General features: G+C 35.4%; 2 protein-coding genes and 4 long non-coding RNA genes across 6 annotated transcripts; 4 read left to right on the top strand and 2 right to left on the bottom strand.

Annotated features, from left to right (window-relative positions):
• Positions 1–825: 825 nt before the first annotated feature.
• LOC143259923 (uncharacterized) lies at positions 826–2,165 on the top strand. The gene is made up of 2 exons (XR_013033972.1): positions 826–1,210; positions 1,494–2,165. It is a non-coding gene; the product is annotated as an uncharacterized LOC143259923 (long non-coding RNA).
• An 885-nt stretch (positions 2,166–3,050) lies between these two features.
• LOC143259922 (uncharacterized) lies at positions 3,051–5,152 on the bottom strand. Its single transcript, XR_013033971.1, has 2 exons — positions 5,015–5,152; positions 3,051–4,219 (listed from the first exon to the last, which is right to left on the bottom strand). It is a non-coding gene; the product is annotated as an uncharacterized LOC143259922 (long non-coding RNA).
• LOC143259921 (uncharacterized) lies at positions 4,302–7,335 on the top strand. Its single transcript, XM_076524141.1, has 4 exons — positions 4,302–4,553; positions 4,975–5,328; positions 5,958–6,038; positions 6,322–7,335. Exons 1-4 carry the CDS (start codon positions 4,503–4,505, stop codon positions 6,562–6,564), a joined length of 729 nt encoding a protein of 242 aa, XP_076380256.1. The 5' UTR covers positions 4,302–4,502; the 3' UTR covers positions 6,565–7,335.
• Positions 7,336–8,589: 1,254 nt separating this feature from the next.
• LOC143259926 (uncharacterized) lies at positions 8,590–9,727 on the top strand. The gene is made up of 2 exons (XR_013033974.1): positions 8,590–8,772; positions 9,056–9,727. It is a non-coding gene; the product is annotated as an uncharacterized LOC143259926 (long non-coding RNA).
• Positions 9,728–10,612: 885 nt separating this feature from the next.
• LOC143259925 (uncharacterized) lies at positions 10,613–12,714 on the bottom strand. Its single transcript, XR_013033973.1, has 2 exons — positions 12,577–12,714; positions 10,613–11,781 (listed from the first exon to the last, which is right to left on the bottom strand). It is a non-coding gene; the product is annotated as an uncharacterized LOC143259925 (long non-coding RNA).
• On the top strand, positions 11,864–14,897 carry LOC143259924 (uncharacterized). Its single transcript, XM_076524142.1, has 4 exons — positions 11,864–12,115; positions 12,537–12,890; positions 13,520–13,600; positions 13,884–14,897. Exons 1-4 carry the CDS (start codon positions 12,065–12,067, stop codon positions 14,124–14,126), a joined length of 729 nt encoding a protein of 242 aa, XP_076380257.1. The 5' UTR covers positions 11,864–12,064; the 3' UTR covers positions 14,127–14,897.
• Positions 14,898–15,614: the final 717 nt, after the last annotated feature.

The raw sequence follows: 15,614 nt of genomic DNA, 5'->3' as shown, positions 1-15,614 counted from the left end.
CACAAAATTGAGGATACTTTAAAACTGGACTAAGCAACTCGAATATTTTTCAGATGATAGAGCATCTAGTCTACTAGACCCTGTCTGCTGAAACGGGTGTTATTAATTTTGCTATTATTTGGGATAACCAAAAAGAAAGAAAAAGTAACATTTCCAATAGATTTTTCAGCATGCATACAAGTTACCGAGTTATCTACGATTTTATATTTCAAAATTTTTTCATTTCCGTGTTATAGGCCCAATAAAAAGTTGAAAAAAAACGAGTTTTTGATTTTTTTTTTAAAAAAGTTGCTGCATTTTGAAAGGTGTGCGCTCAATTCTTCAATTTTTTTTATTTTTATTAAGAATTTCCATGAAATTATACATTTTTCGTTAATCATTTATTTTATACGTATAATCATATCGAATGTAACATTTTTAAATATTCACGATGTACGCGATGTATGTACGGTAATAAAAATTTGCCAATAATACTAAAATTTCCCGGTTGTTGGTCTTATTATCGAAACGCAAAATTATGATATACTTATTATTGTTTATGAAATATTGTACGATTTCCATTACCATTGCAACGACACCGCGCGGTTATGTTAATCATAGTAATTATGTCAAAATTAATATGTCGCGTTAAAGTTTCTCGTACATGTTATTCGAGGGATTGCTTGAACTTGAGATTCGCGAAATTCTAATAATCGGCCCGGCGATATATATTCTAATAACGGTAGCTTCTACATTTAACTCCTTAACCTACCATTTAACGTTCGAGAATTTTTTAGGCCGAAAACGTAAACATGCTCGCGCAGCCTTCGAGCCATTCGATTCGACTTGTGTAATACGCTGATCGGGCCAATCGTAAATATTACCGACCGGAATGTTTCGAATTGTATCACATATTGTATTACTGATTTTTGTATAAATATATATAATATTTATAATATTTTTTATATATATACTGTATAAATACAATATTCCACAAATATTTATAAATTTAAAAGGGCGCCGCCGCTAATGTTTATATTTGGCCCGAACAGCGTACTACGCGGGCTATGCCCGTAGTTGTAGGTTAAGGTGTTAACCAGGTGAAAAGAGATCACGATCATATTCTATAATATTATGTTATATTTTTCAGGAGCTGTTCGCTGCAGGTTATGTAGTACACGGCAAGGATTTTGCCTCTTTGAGGAAAAAATATTTGCCGGAGAAGACCAGGGTAAGTTCAATTTCATCGTCAGTTTCTTCCTCTTCTTTTTTCTTGCTTATTATCATTATTTCTATTATCACTGCTCTTTCGAGTAATCATCGCTTCGAGATCTACCACTATTTTCGATCGTTGGATTCTAGGAAGACCTTGAAAGTCGAACAGAAGTTTTCTTCTTGAAGTAAACACGTTGATAAATCCATGCTTCGCGGTTGATCGTTCCTCCAAAAAAATAATCGTACGTATATTTTTCATGCACGATATGCTCAAAGCTTTTTTTTTTATAATGTTGCAGGGAGAAATCGTCGTATATTATTATAAGTGGAAGAGGACTGCGGAGGGGAAAGAGCTCAACCGTCAACGTGTTCTCACGGAGAACCAAAAACTTAAACGCAAGAGGACGGTTGAGCCAATCCCTGAGTTTCCAGCGTCGACAAGACGTTTTACGCGTAGCGCCGCCGCTGAACATAGAGCGGCCATTGCGGCGGCGCAGGACGCTGTCGACGGTGGCGCTTCCACTTCCGCAAAGGAAGTGTGATACACCACCGTCCTTACACCATTTGAACCGCCGCAAACGCATTCCGGAGGCCATACTTTTCGGAACCTGTTCAAGAACGAGATTAATCACTCGTTTCGATTAGGAATGAATGAATATCTGCATGGCGTTGCTGAGTAGACCGTTGAAGACTGATATTGAATAGATCCCGGTGAAATAATTTTAATCTCCAAGCGTTATCGGCGTCATTAATTTCGATACTTGCTCACTGACTGCTTATTGACAAGCTTCGTGTACTATATTATATATATTGTATATATTTTTAATGTACAGTGACGGTAGGCGATATTTTATTTAATTAAGGCCACTGTATATTGTTATTATGTTTTTTCTTTTATTTGTGTGGGACGTTGTTCTCATTCAACTGTGTGAAACCTGACGTAAAATATATTAAATTTTGTAATACTATAAGGTAGTTTTCCGACATGTTAGAATTTTTAACGTGGAGTAATATTCGTAATGGTAATAATTATATGTACTTCAAAGTATTTCATCGATCCCGATTACCATGCGTTTTCCGTTCGATATTTGTTTATAAAATAGAGAAATAGAAAGGTTGTAATGTTCAATAATATAAATGCCTGATTTGGGCACGGTAGATAGTTGTTTCTTCAAATGAGAAGAATTCTAGTCGTATGAATGAACGTGTCGAATGAATGTATCGAATGAAGATAAGATGTACATAATTCTATTTTTTCATACCTGTCGCAATATATGACAAATTTAATAAAGGATAATCGACAGAAAATAAAATGGCTTTACATTTTCATCGCATACCCTTCATAGAAAAAAGGATTTTTTAAAATTAAAAGAAAATTTTTAAAAATTTAAAAAAAATGTTAAAAAGTTTCTTGAATCAAGCGTTCATTATAATAAAATTGCCGAAGAGTTTGAATAAAATTCAGTCTTGTAATTGTTGTAGAGAATCTGTCATGCTCGGAGCTCAGTAAAAGACCAGTGTTAAGAACGAGTAGAAGTCTCACAAAATTGAGGATACTTTAAAACTGGACTAAGCAACTCGAATATTTTTCAGATGATAGAGCATCTAGTCTACTAGACCCTGTCTGCTGAAACGGGTGTTATTAATTTTGCTATTATTTGGGATAACCAAAAAGAAAGAAAAAGTAACATTTCCAATAGATTTTTCAGCATGCATACAAGTTACCGAGTTATCTATGATTTTATATTTCAAAATTGTTTCATTTCCGTGTTATAGGCCCAATAAAAAGTTGAAAAAAAACGAGTTTTTGATTTCTTTTTTTAAAAAGTTGCTGCATTTTGAAAGGTGTGCGCTCAATTCTTCAATTTTTTTTATTTTTATTAAGAATTTCCATGAAATTATACATTTTTCGTTAATCATTTATTTTATACGTATAATCATATCGAATGTAACATTTTTAAATATTCACGATGTACGCGATGTATGTATGGTAATAAAAATTTGCCAATAATACTAAAATTTCCCGGTTGTTGGTCTTGTAATCGAAACGCAAAATTATGATATACTTATTATTGTTTATGAAATATTGTACAATAACCGATTACCAATATCAAAGATAGATAGATAGATAGATAAAAACACCCTACACATTTCGGACACGATGTTAAACCATCACATTTGTTTCAGCATAACAGCAGTCGGAATTAAATTTTACCATACGATTAAAAATAATTTCAATCTAAGCTGGACTTGCTCCGTTTTCCAATTAAACATATTTGCGATACTGTTAAGAGCTAAACACATCCATCTCCCAAATATTAGGATTCTGAATTTCGATATCGCTCTAAATTGTTTACAGATAAAAAGATCATACTAAGTTTTATTTACAACTACCATTACTTTCATTATTTTTTTCAAAATATGGATGCTAACTTTCGAGAAGATTTTCTTGTATTTGTTATCTCAGGATACTATTTTTCTCAGTATAAATAATTTCGTATAAACACTTTTCATTACGGTAAAGTGACTTAAGCCACTTTAAAAATAAACGGCTCGTATATATAATATTATATAATAATATAATTATTCGAATCAATTAATCCTCGATAGCTGAATCTGTTTTCTTCTATTCCGATCGCTCTTTTTTTCCAAAGCTTACCTATATGTTTCAATAACCGTGTGCATGTATTAACAAATTGTTTAAAACAATTGTTTAAAGAAAAAAGAAAACTCGTCCATCAATCTGCAGTATGCGACGGACGCGTTTCTGCGTGTTTTCCCCGATGGTACGATTAGCGTCGCATTCCATTACAGCCGGCCCGGGGTAATTAATAGAAATTTACCTGCGCCAGCAGGAGCGGCGGCTTCGGAAAATCGAAATTCGTGTGCCCCCCTCCATAATGATCCTTTATTGCAGGCAAGGATAAAGAGGACGCGTACCTCCTTCCATAAAGATCCTTTGCTATTGGCAAAAATATAGGATACGTGGAGGGGGTGAGGGTGGACCACGTGCATTTTCGAATACCTGAGGGATGGTAAGCATATATAAGCTGGCGCGACGATTATCTTAATCATAAAGAGTCTTGTCTTCGACGGATAGGGTTTGAAATCGAAAGAAGTGCGCGTAATCATAAACAGTCTTGTCTTCGACAGAGCGAGTTTGAAATCGAAAGAAGTGCGCGTAATCATAAACAGTCTTATCTTCGACGGAGAGAGTTTGAAATCGAAAGAAGTGCGCGTAATCATAAACAGTCTTGTCTTTGACGGAACGAGTTTGAAATCGAAAGAAGTGCGCGTAGTTCTGTGAGATGGGTAACAGGAAGAACCGGAGGAATTCGTCGAAAAAGTCGCCGAAAAAGGTTCGTATTTATTCGCCGCTGTATTTCTTTCTTAATGCTTCCACGGCCGCGCTAGAAACCTCAGAAATGTTCGTAAAATTAAAATATTTCGTTCGATTAAAAAACAAAAATTATAAAGCAAACTTATACTTCATATATTATTATATTTACTTTATATATTATATACTTCATACTTTTTTTAATTTTTCATTAATCATAATCTGCCAGTTCGGTTGGCCAAGTGTTAGAAAAGACAGTGTTCTCTGAATAAAATCATCTTAATCGTCTATCGGTGAAAATGAACAAAAAAGGAAAACGTTAAATTGAATTATTTCTGCGCGTCGCGTTTTGCGGTAGTCTCGACGATTTTGCCGTGCACAAGAAATCAGAATTTCGTCGCGTCTACAGTGAACTAATTAAAATGTCATTTTTTTTTTAATAGAACACGGTGGAATTTTATAAAGAAAGGGCAGCAGTTATACCTGAGTGCCGGGATAAGAGTGAGGCCCTCGTAGAATACGGCGAGCAGGACGAACCGATCTGGAAACCACCCGCCGAAGTACCCCTCTGGTACTCATTGTACACTCGGTACGCAAGATTTCTGCTGTGCGAAACGCAGTGCCAGAAGGGTATCAGTTTTAACGAGGCACTGGAAAACTCTGCATCCGGTATGGCGGACCAATACTTCAGTGACTGCCTGCACCAAAATCGGTACAAGCCGCTTACGGCATTGGCTCATATGAAAAAACATGGGCCTCCGCAGACGCTGACGGCGAAATGGTCCACAAATGACAGGGTGAGTGATACAACAATAATCATATTCTATTTTCTTCTGTTTTAACGATACCGATTTCGATTACCATTGCAACGACACCGCGCGGTTATGTTAATCATAGTAATTATGTCAAAATTAATATGTCGCGTTAAAGTTTCTCGTACATGTTATTCGAGGGATTGCTTGAACTTGAGATTCGCGAAATTCTAATTCTCGGCCCGGCGATATATATTCTAATAACGGTAGCTTCTACATTTAACTCCTTAACCTACGATTTAACGTTCGAGAACTTTTTAGGCCGAAAACGTAAACATGCTCGCGCAGCCTTCGAGCCATTCGATTCGACTTGTGTAATACGCTGATCGGGCCAATCGTAAATATTACCGACCGGAATGTTTCGAATTGTATCGCATCTTGTATTACTGATTTTTGTATAAATATATATAATATTTATAATATTTTTTATATATATACTGTATAAATACAATATTCCACAAATATTTATAAATTTAAAAGGGCGCCGCCGCTAATGTTTATATTTGGCCCGATCAGCGTACTACGCGGGCTATGCCCGTAGTTGTAGGTTAAGGTGTTAACCAGGTGAAAAGAGATCACGATCATATTCTATAATATTATGTTATATTTTTCAGGAGCTGTTCGCTGCAGGTTATGCAGAACACGGCAAGGATTTTGCCTCTTTGAGGAAAAAATATTTGCCGGAAAAGACCAGGGTAAGTTCAATTTCATCGTCAGTTTTTTCCTTTTCTTTTTTCTTGCTTATTATCATTATTTCTATTATCTCTGCTCTTTCGAGTAATCATCGCTTCGAGATCTACCACTATTTTCGATCGTTCGATTCTAGGAAGACCTTGAAAGTCGAACAGAAGTTTTCTTCTTGAAGTAAACACGTTGATAAATCCATGCTTCGCGGTTGATCGTTCCTCCAAAAAAATAATCGTACGTATATTTTTCATGCACGATATGCTCAAAGCTTTTTTTTTTATAATGTTGCAGGGAGAAATCATCATCCATTATTATAAGTGGAAGAGGACTGCGGAGGGGAAAGAGCTCAACCGTCAGCGTGTTCTCACGGAGAACCGAAAACTTAAACGCAAGAGGACGGTTGAGCCAATCCCCGAGTTTCCAGCGTCGACAAGACGTTTTACGCGTAGCGCCGCCGCTGAACAGAGAGCGGCCATTGCGGCGGCGCAGGACGCTGTCGACGGTGGCGCTTCCACTTCCGCAAAGGAAGTGTGATACACCACCGTCCTTACACCATTTGAACCGCCGCAAACGCATTCCGGAGGCCATACTTTTCGGAACCTGTTCAAGAACGAGATTAATCACTCGTTTCGATTAGGAATGAATGAATATCTGCATGGCGTTGCTGAGTAGACCGTTGAAGACTGATATTGAATAGATCCCGGTGAAATAATTTTAATCTCCAAGCGTTATCGGCGTCATTAATTTCGATACTTGCTCACTGACTGCTTATTGACAAGCTTCGTGTACTATATTATATATATTGTATATATTTTTAATGTACAGTGACGGTAGGCGATATTTTATTTAATTAAGGCCACTGTATATTGTTATTATGTTTTTTCTTTTATTTGTGTGGGACGTTGTTCTCATTCAACTGTGTGAAACCTGACGTAAAATATATTAAATTTTGTAATACTATAAGGTAGTTTTCCGACATGTTAGAATTTTTAACGTGGAGTAATATTCGTAATGGTAATAATTATATGTACTTCAAAGTATTTCATCGATCTCGATTACCATGCGTTTTCCGTTCGATATTAGTTTATAGAATAGAGAAATAGAAAAGTTGTAATGTACAATAATACAAATACCTGATTTGGGCACGGTAGATAGTTGTTTCTTCAAATGAGAAGAATTCTAGTTGTATGAATGAACGTGTCGAATGAATGTATCGAATGAAGATAAGATGTACATAATTCTATTTTTTCATACCTGTCGCAATATATGACAAATTTAATAAAGGATAATCGACAGAAAATAAAATGGCTTTACATTTTCATCGCATACCCTTCATAGAAAAAAGGATTTTTTAAAATTAAAAGAAAATTTTTAAAAATTTAAAAAAAATGTTAAAAAGTTTCTTGAATCAAGCGTTCATTATAATAAAATTGCCGAAGAGTTTGAATAAAATTCAGTCTTGTAATTGTTGTAGAGAATCTGTCATGCTCGGAGCTCAGTAAAAGACCAGTGTTAAGAACGAGTAGAAGTCTCACAAAATTGAGGATACTTTAAAACTGGACTAAGCAACTCGAATATTTTTCAGATGATAGAGCATCTAGTCTACTAGACCCTGTCTGCTGAAACGGGTGTTATTAATTTTGCTATTATTTGGGATAACCAAAAAGAAAGAAAAAGTAACATTTCCAATAGATTTTTCAGCATGCATACAAGTTACCGAGTTATCTACGATTTTATATTTCAAAATTTTTTCATTTCCGTGTTATAGGCCCAATAAAAAGTTGAAAAAAAACGAGTTTTTGATTTTTTTTTTAAAAAAGTTGCTGCATTTTGAAAGGTGTGCGCTCAATTCTTCAATTTTTTTTATTTTTATTAAGAATTTCCATGAAATTATACATTTTTCGTTAATCATTTATTTTATACGTATAATCATATCGAATGTAACATTTTTAAATATTCACGATGTACGCGATGTATGTACGGTAATAAAAATTTGCCAATAATACTAAAATTTCCCGGTTGTTGGTCTTATTATCGAAACGCAAAATTATGATATACTTATTATTGTTTATGAAATATTGTACGATTTCCATTACCATTGCAACGACACCGCGCGGTTATGTTAATCATAGTAATTATGTCAAAATTAATATGTCGCGTTAAAGTTTCTCGTACATGTTATTCGAGGGATTGCTTGAACTTGAGATTCGCGAAATTCTAATAATCGGCCCGGCGATATATATTCTAATAACGGTAGCTTCTACATTTAACTCCTTAACCTACCATTTAACGTTCGAGAATTTTTTAGGCCGAAAACGTAAACATGCTCGCGCAGCCTTCGAGCCATTCGATTCGACTTGTGTAATACGCTGATCGGGCCAATCGTAAATATTACCGACCGGAATGTTTCGAATTGTATCACATATTGTATTACTGATTTTTGTATAAATATATATAATATTTATAATATTTTTTATATATATACTGTATAAATACAATATTCCACAAATATTTATAAATTTAAAAGGGCGCCGCCGCTAATGTTTATATTTGGCCCGAACAGCGTACTACGCGGGCTATACCCGTAGTTGTAGGTTAAGGTGTTAACCAGGTGAAAAGAGATCACGATCATATTCTATAATATTATGTTATATTTTTCAGGAGCTGTTCGCTGCAGGTTATGTAGTACACGGCAAGGATTTTGCCTCTTTGAGGAAAAAATATTTGCCGGAGAAGACCAGGGTAAGTTCAATTTCATCGTCAGTTTCTTCCTCTTCTTTTTTCTTGCTTATTATCATTATTTCTATTATCACTGCTCTTTCGAGTAATCATCGCTTCGAGATCTACCACTATTTTCGATCGTTGGATTCTAGGAAGACCTTGAAAGTCGAACAGAAGTTTTCTTCTTGAAGTAAACACGTTGATAAATCCATGCTTCGCGGTTGATCGTTCCTCCAAAAAAATAATCGTACGTATATTTTTCATGCACGATATGCTCAAAGCTTTTTTTTTTATAATGTTGCAGGGAGAAATCGTCGTATATTATTATAAGTGGAAGAGGACTGCGGAGGGGAAAGAGCTCAACCGTCAACGTGTTCTCACGGAGAACCAAAAACTTAAACGCAAGAGGACGGTTGAGCCAATCCCTGAGTTTCCAGCGTCGACAAGACGTTTTACGCGTAGCGCCGCCGCTGAACATAGAGCGGCCATTGCGGCGGCGCAGGACGCTGTCGACGGTGGCGCTTCCACTTCCGCAAAGGAAGTGTGATACACCACCGTCCTTACACCATTTGAACCGCCGCAAACGCATTCCGGAGGCCATACTTTTCGGAACCTGTTCAAGAACGAGATTAATCACTCGTTTCGATTAGGAATGAATGAATATCTGCATGGCGTTGCTGAGTAGACCGTTGAAGACTGATATTGAATAGATCCCGGTGAAATAATTTTAATCTCCAAGCGTTATCGGCGTCATTAATTTCGATACTTGCTCACTGACTGCTTATTGACAAGCTTCGTGTACTATATTATATATATTGTATATATTTTTAATGTACAGTGACGGTAGGCGATATTTTATTTAATTAAGGCCACTGTATATTGTTATTATGTTTTTTCTTTTATTTGTGTGGGACGTTGTTCTCATTCAACTGTGTGAAACCTGACGTAAAATATATTAAATTTTGTAATACTATAAGGTAGTTTTCCGACATGTTAGAATTTTTAACGTGGAGTAATATTCGTAATGGTAATAATTATATGTACTTCAAAGTATTTCATCGATCCCGATTACCATGCGTTTTCCGTTCGATATTTGTTTATAAAATAGAGAAATAGAAAGGTTGTAATGTTCAATAATATAAATGCCTGATTTGGGCACGGTAGATAGTTGTTTCTTCAAATGAGAAGAATTCTAGTCGTATGAATGAACGTGTCGAATGAATGTATCGAATGAAGATAAGATGTACATAATTCTATTTTTTCATACCTGTCGCAATATATGACAAATTTAATAAAGGATAATCGACAGAAAATAAAATGGCTTTACATTTTCATCGCATACCCTTCATAGAAAAAAGGATTTTTTAAAATTAAAAGAAAATTTTTAAAAATTTAAAAAAAATGTTAAAAAGTTTCTTGAATCAAGCGTTCATTATAATAAAATTGCCGAAGAGTTTGAATAAAATTCAGTCTTGTAATTGTTGTAGAGAATCTGTCATGCTCGGAGCTCAGTAAAAGACCAGTGTTAAGAACGAGTAGAAGTCTCACAAAATTGAGGATACTTTAAAACTGGACTAAGCAACTCGAATATTTTTCAGATGATAGAGCATCTAGTCTACTAGACCCTGTCTGCTGAAACGGGTGTTATTAATTTTGCTATTATTTGGGATAACCAAAAAGAAAGAAAAAGTAACATTTCCAATAGATTTTTCAGCATGCATACAAGTTACCGAGTTATCTATGATTTTATATTTCAAAATTGTTTCATTTCCGTGTTATAGGCCCAATAAAAAGTTGAAAAAAAACGAGTTTTTGATTTCTTTTTTTAAAAAGTTGCTGCATTTTGAAAGGTGTGCGCTCAATTCTTCAATTTTTTTTATTTTTATTAAGAATTTCCATGAAATTATACATTTTTCGTTAATCATTTATTTTATACGTATAATCATATCGAATGTAACATTTTTAAATATTCACGATGTACGCGATGTATGTATGGTAATAAAAATTTGCCAATAATACTAAAATTTCCCGGTTGTTGGTCTTGTAATCGAAACGCAAAATTATGATATACTTATTATTGTTTATGAAATATTGTACAATAACCGATTACCAATATCAAAGATAGATAGATAGATAGATAAAAACACCCTACACATTTCGGACACGATGTTAAACCATCACATTTGTTTCAGCATAACAGCAGTCGGAATTAAATTTTACCATACGATTAAAAATAATTTCAATCTAAGCTGGACTTGCTCCGTTTTCCAATTAAACATATTTGCGATACTGTTAAGAGCTAAACACATCCATCTCCCAAATATTAGGATTCTGAATTTCGATATCGCTCTAAATTGTTTACAGATAAAAAGATCATACTAAGTTTTATTTACAACTACCATTACTTTCATTATTTTTTTCAAAATATGGATGCTAACTTTCGAGAAGATTTTCTTGTATTTGTTATCTCAGGATACTATTTTTCTCAGTATAAATAATTTCGTATAAACACTTTTCATTACGGTAAAGTGACTTAAGCCACTTTAAAAATAAACGGCTCGTATATATAATATTATATAATAATATAATTATTCGAATCAATTAATCCTCGATAGCTGAATCTGTTTTCTTCTATTCCGATCGCTCTTTTTTTCCAAAGCTTACCTATATGTTTCAATAACCGTGTGCATGTATTAACAAATTGTTTAAAACAATTGTTTAAAGAAAAAAGAAAACTCGTCCATCAATCTGCAGTATGCGACGGACGCGTTTCTGCGTGTTTTCCCCGATGGTACGATTAGCGTCGCATTCCATTACAGCCGGCCCGGGGTAATTAATAGAAATTTACCTGCGCCAGCAGGAGCGGCGGCTTCGGAAAATCGAAATTCGTGTGCCCCCCTCCATAATGATCCTTTATTGCAGGCAAGGATAAAGAGGACGCGTACCTCCTTCCATAAAGATCCTTTGCTATTGGCAAAAATATAGGATACGTGGAGGGGGTGAGGGTGGACCACGTGCATTTTCGAATACCTGAGGGATGGTAAGCATATATAAGCTGGCGCGACGATTATCTTAATCATAAAGAGTCTTGTCTTCGACGGATAGGGTTTGAAATCGAAAGAAGTGCGCGTAATCATAAACAGTCTTGTCTTCGACAGAGCGAGTTTGAAATCGAAAGAAGTGCGCGTAATCATAAACAGTCTTATCTTCGACGGAGAGAGTTTGAAATCGAAAGAAGTGCGCGTAATCATAAACAGTCTTGTCTTTGACGGAACGAGTTTGAAATCGAAAGAAGTGCGCGTAGTTCTGTGAGATGGGTAACAGGAAGAACCGGAGGAATTCGTCGAAAAAGTCGCCGAAAAAGGTTCGTATTTATTCGCCGCTGTATTTCTTTCTTAATGCTTCCACGGCCGCGCTAGAAACCTCAGAAATGTTCGTAAAATTAAAATATTTCGTTCGATTAAAAAACAAAAATTATAAAGCAAACTTATACTTCATATATTATTATATTTACTTTATATATTATATACTTCATACTTTTTTTAATTTTTCATTAATCATAATCTGCCAGTTCGGTTGGCCAAGTGTTAGAAAAGACAGTGTTCTCTGAATAAAATCATCTTAATCGTCTATCGGTGAAAATGAACAAAAAAGGAAAACGTTAAATTGAATTATTTCTGCGCGTCGCGTTTTGCGGTAGTCTCGACGATTTTGCCGTGCACAAGAAATCAGAATTTCGTCGCGTCTACAGTGAACTAATTAAAATGTCATTTTTTTTTTAATAGAACACGGTGGAATTTTATAAAGAAAGGGCAGCAGTTATACCTGAGTGCCGGGATAAGAGTGAGGCCCTCGTAGAATACGGCGAGCAGGACGAACCGATCTGGAAACCACCCGCCGAAGTACCCCTCTGGTACTCATTGTACACTCGGTACGCAAGATTTCTGCTGTGCGAAACGCAGTGCCAGAAGGGTATCAGTTTTAACGAGGCACTGGAAAACTCTGCATCCGGTATGGCGGACCAATACTTCAGTGACTGCCTGCACCAAAATCGGTACAAGCCGCTTACGGCATTGGCTCATATGAAAAAACATGGGCCTCCGCAGACGCTGACGGCGAAATGGTCCACAAATGACAGGGTGAGTGATACAACAATAATCATATTCTATTTTCTTCTGTTTTAACGATACCGATTTCGATTACCATTGCAACGACACCGCGCGGTTATGTTAATCATAGTAATTATGTCAAAATTAATATGTCGCGTTAAAGTTTCTCGTACATGTTATTCGAGGGATTGCTTGAACTTGAGATTCGCGAAATTCTAATTCTCGGCCCGGCGATATATATTCTAATAACGGTAGCTTCTACATTTAACTCCTTAACCTACGATTTAACGTTCGAGAACTTTTTAGGCCGAAAACGTAAACATGCTCGCGCAGCCTTCGAGCCATTCGATTCGACTTGTGTAATACGCTGATCGGGCCAATCGTAAATATTACCGACCGGAATGTTTCGAATTGTATCGCATCTTGTATTACTGATTTTTGTATAAATATATATAATATTTATAATATTTTTTATATATATACTGTATAAATACAATATTCCACAAATATTTATAAATTTAAAAGGGCGCCGCCGCTAATGTTTATATTTGGCCCGATCAGCGTACTACGCGGGCTATGCCCGTAGTTGTAGGTTAAGGTGTTAACCAGGTGAAAAGAGATCACGATCATATTCTATAATATTATGTTATATTTTTCAGGAGCTGTTCGCTGCAGGTTATGCAGAACACGGCAAGGATTTTGCCTCTTTGAGGAAAAAATATTTGCCGGAAAAGACCAGGGTAAGTTCAATTTCATCGTCAGTTTTTTCCTTTTCTTTTTTCTTGCTTATTATCATTATTTCTATTATCTCTGCTCTTTCGAGTAATCATCGCTTCGAGATCTACCACTATTTTCGATCGTTCGATTCTAGGAAGACCTTGAAAGTCGAACAGAAGTTTTCTTCTTGAAGTAAACACGTTGATAAATCCATGCTTCGCGGTTGATCGTTCCTCCAAAAAAATAATCGTACGTATATTTTTCATGCACGATATGCTCAAAGCTTTTTTTTTTATAATGTTGCAGGGAGAAATCATCATCCATTATTATAAGTGGAAGAGGACTGCGGAGGGGAAAGAGCTCAACCGTCAGCGTGTTCTCACGGAGAACCGAAAACTTAAACGCAAGAGGACGGTTGAGCCAATCCCCGAGTTTCCAGCGTCGACAAGACGTTTTACGCGTAGCGCCGCCGCTGAACAGAGAGCGGCCATTGCGGCGGCGCAGGACGCTGTCGACGGTGGCGCTTCCACTTCCGCAAAGGAAGTGTGATACACCACCGTCCTTACACCATTTGAACCGCCGCAAACGCATTCCGGAGGCCATACTTTTCGGAACCTGTTCAAGAACGAGATTAATCACTCGTTTCGATTAGGAATGAATGAATATCTGCATGGCGTTGCTGAGTAGACCGTTGAAGACTGATATTGAATAGATCCCGGTGAAATAATTTTAATCTCCAAGCGTTATCGGCGTCATTAATTTCGATACTTGCTCACTGACTGCTTATTGACAAGCTTCGTGTACTATATTATATATATTGTATATATTTTTAATGTACAGTGACGGTAGGCGATATTTTATTTAATTAAGGCCACTGTATATTGTTATTATGTTTTTTCTTTTATTTGTGTGGGACGTTGTTCTCATTCAACTGTGTGAAACCTGACGTAAAATATATTAAATTTTGTAATACTATAAGGTAGTTTTCCGACATGTTAGAATTTTTAACGTGGAGTAATATTCGTAATGGTAATAATTATATGTACTTCAAAGTATTTCATCGATCTCGATTACCATGCGTTTTCCGTTCGATATTAGTTTATAGAATAGAGAAATAGAAAAGTTGTAATGTACAATAATACAAATACCTGATTTGGGCACGGTAGATAGTTGTTTCTTCAAATGAGAAGAATTCTAGTTGTATGAATGAACGTGTCGAATGAATGTATCGAATGAAGATAAGATGTACATAATTCTATTTTTTCATACCTGTCGCAATATATGACAAATTTAATAAAGGATAATCGACAGAAAATAAAATGGCTTTACATTTTCATCGCATACCCTTCATAGAAAAAAGGATTTTTTAAAATTAAAAGAAAATTTTTAAAAATTTAAAAAAAATGTTAAAAAGTTTCTTGAATCAAGCGTTCATTATAATAAAATTGCCGAAGAGTTTGAATAAAATTCAGTCTTGTAATTGTTGTAGAGAATCTGTCATGCTCGGAGCTCAGTAAAAGACCAGTGTTAAGAACGAGTAGAAGTCTCACAAAATTGAGGATACTTTAAAACTGGACTAAGCAACTCGAATATTTTTCAGATGATAGAGCATCTAGTCTACTAGACCCTGTCTGCTGAAACGGGTGTTATTAATTTTGCTATTATTTGGGATAACCAAAAAGAAAGAAAAAGTAACATTTCCAATAGATTTTTCAGCATGCATACAAGTTACCGAGTTATCTACGATTTTATATTTCAAAATTTTTTCATTTCCGTGTTATAGGCCCAATAAAAAGTTGAAAAAAAACGAGTTTTTGATTTTTTTTTTAAAAAAGTTGCTGCATTTTGAAAGGTGTGCGCTCAATTCTTCAATTTTTTTTATTTTTATTAAGAATTTCCATGAAATTATACATTTTTCGTTAATCATTTATTTTATACGTATAATCATATCGAATGTAACATTTTTAAATATTCACGATGTACGCGATGTATGTACGGTAATAAAAATTTGCCAATAATACTAAAATTTCCCGGTTG

This window comes from Megalopta genalis, chromosome 8 (assembly GCF_051020955.1).
Source record: "Megalopta genalis isolate 19385.01 chromosome 8, iyMegGena1_principal, whole genome shotgun sequence".
NCBI lineage: Eukaryota > Metazoa > Arthropoda > Insecta > Hymenoptera > Halictidae > Megalopta > Megalopta genalis.
This window is presented reverse-complemented; position numbering and strand designations above follow the sequence as displayed.